Here is a 1595-nt window from a genome sequence, read left to right as displayed (position 1 = left end):
AGAGGGGGGGAGGGGAGAGGGATTCCGCAGCCATCCTGTCCGCAGACAAAGCGAGCGGCGCGCACCCGTTAATGAAGCCGCCAGAGTCCTTTTTCAGAGAGGCGTGTTGCTCCGGGGATGGATATCGCGGGGGAAGGAAACAGCAGCGGCAGCGGCAGATGAGAACCGTCATGCAGCGCCGCGAGCCGTCACGTGCTCAGCGCGCGCGCAGATCTGCTCTCCCCATCTCCTTCCTCTCCCACTTCCTGTTCCGCTCCTCTTTCAGTGGTATTCTTCCTCCTCTCTCTCCTCCCTTTCCTCCTTCTCCTCCTCCTCCCCCTTCTCTATGCTGAGTCGATGCAGCTTCTTTTTTCTACGCGACCCGCCGCCGCCGTCTGCTGCTCACCCTGACTTTTCCGACATTTTCGTTTTGTACAGTCAGTGTGCCGTTTGTTTCTCTCTCTCTCTCTGTCCCCCTCCACCATACCCCCATTTTTTTTCTCCCTTCTGCCTGCCTCTAACCCGGCGACGCAACATGTTACAGATGGTGGCGACGGGGGAGGCGGGGCCGGCCGGCGCGGACGGGTCCGACTCGGGCACCCTCAGCAAGCTGAGGCAGACCCTCTCCACCGGGCTGATGACGGCGCAGGACAGAGGTGAGCATTTCCGCAGGACAAAAAAAAAGGAGGCACCAACCACCATGCTGCCAGCTTAGCTTGTACTCTGAAAAATGTTTGTGGATGTAGGATATATTTTGTAATTTACCATCATAAAAAAATGTCGTACATGCACAACGTCCCATACTTTCGCTCGTCATTTGCTTTCAAGTTGAAACGCAGTTCTTGTAAATTTATAACTTTGAATTGCAACTGGTCGACATCTGAGGAAAATTTTCTTTAACGCGGTACGACAATTTCTCACAGTGTACCGCTAAAACATGCCGCTTACTCAATGTGACGTCATTAACGCTGTTACAACAAAGTTGAAAGCATCTCTGTTCCCTAGGACTTCAAGAAGAAGTGTATTATAGTTGTGAAATAAATTTGCAGCGCTATTTTGGATTCACCAATGACCAATGGGCTCAACAGCAGCGTGACAATAATATAAATCCACTGACATCGCGATAATAGTCTGCAGGTTGTCACGCACTCGCATGACATTACTAAATCATTACACACGTTTGCATAATACATTTTGGGTCACAATTGTGAGTGTTCAAATTTCTAACCTATTGGCAAGAGTATAGCTATTTTCAAACGTTTGTAATTTCATAGTACCCCCGCATGCGCGTACAATAAAGACATGGCTGATGTCCAGCCTTTTCCCGCAGAAACGAGAAGCATTTTCCATGGCTCTGCTTTCATATATGAGGGGGAAAAATGTCCTCCACTCATAGTGATGGACATGACTCACTCCATATTCGAGCAGAAGAGATAAAGGGGAGGGGGGATGGAGTGGTGGAAGATATATAAACCTCGCAGTTCTCCCAGGAAAGGCGCTGCCACACAACAGCGCAGCAATAACATCACGGGACACTTTCCATGCGGAGGTTTTGCCGCCATTGTCGGCGCAAATTTGAATCAAGTGGCAGCCAGGGGTACGCCTTTCCGGGGGAA

General features: G+C 50.2%; 1 protein-coding gene and 1 long non-coding RNA gene across 5 annotated transcripts in view; one reads left to right on the top strand and one right to left on the bottom strand.

Annotated features, from left to right (window-relative positions):
• LOC113201706 (regulating synaptic membrane exocytosis protein 1) overlaps positions 1–1595 on the top strand; it is an 88266-nt gene that overhangs the window by 36282 nt on the left and 50389 nt on the right. For all 4 annotated transcript variants that reach the window (XM_052273456.1, XM_052273455.1, XM_052273457.1 and 1 more), the window contains exon 3: positions 524–635. In XM_052273456.1, coding sequence (XP_052129416.1) covers positions 524–635 — 112 coding nt within the window. The remainder of the gene's footprint in view (positions 1–523; positions 636–1595) is intronic.
• The window catches only part of LOC113209755 (uncharacterized), a 37319-nt gene that overhangs the window by 7297 nt on the left and 28427 nt on the right, over positions 1–1595 (bottom strand). The gene's annotated exons all lie outside the window — the stretch shown is intronic.

Source organism: Frankliniella occidentalis, unplaced genomic scaffold (genome assembly GCF_000697945.3).
Source record: "Frankliniella occidentalis isolate FOCC.00 unplaced genomic scaffold, Focc_3.1 Scaffold273, whole genome shotgun sequence".
Classification (NCBI taxonomy): domain Eukaryota; kingdom Metazoa; phylum Arthropoda; class Insecta; order Thysanoptera; family Thripidae; genus Frankliniella; species Frankliniella occidentalis.
Note: the sequence above shows the minus strand (reverse complement) of the source record. Positions and strands in the feature narration are given on the sequence as shown.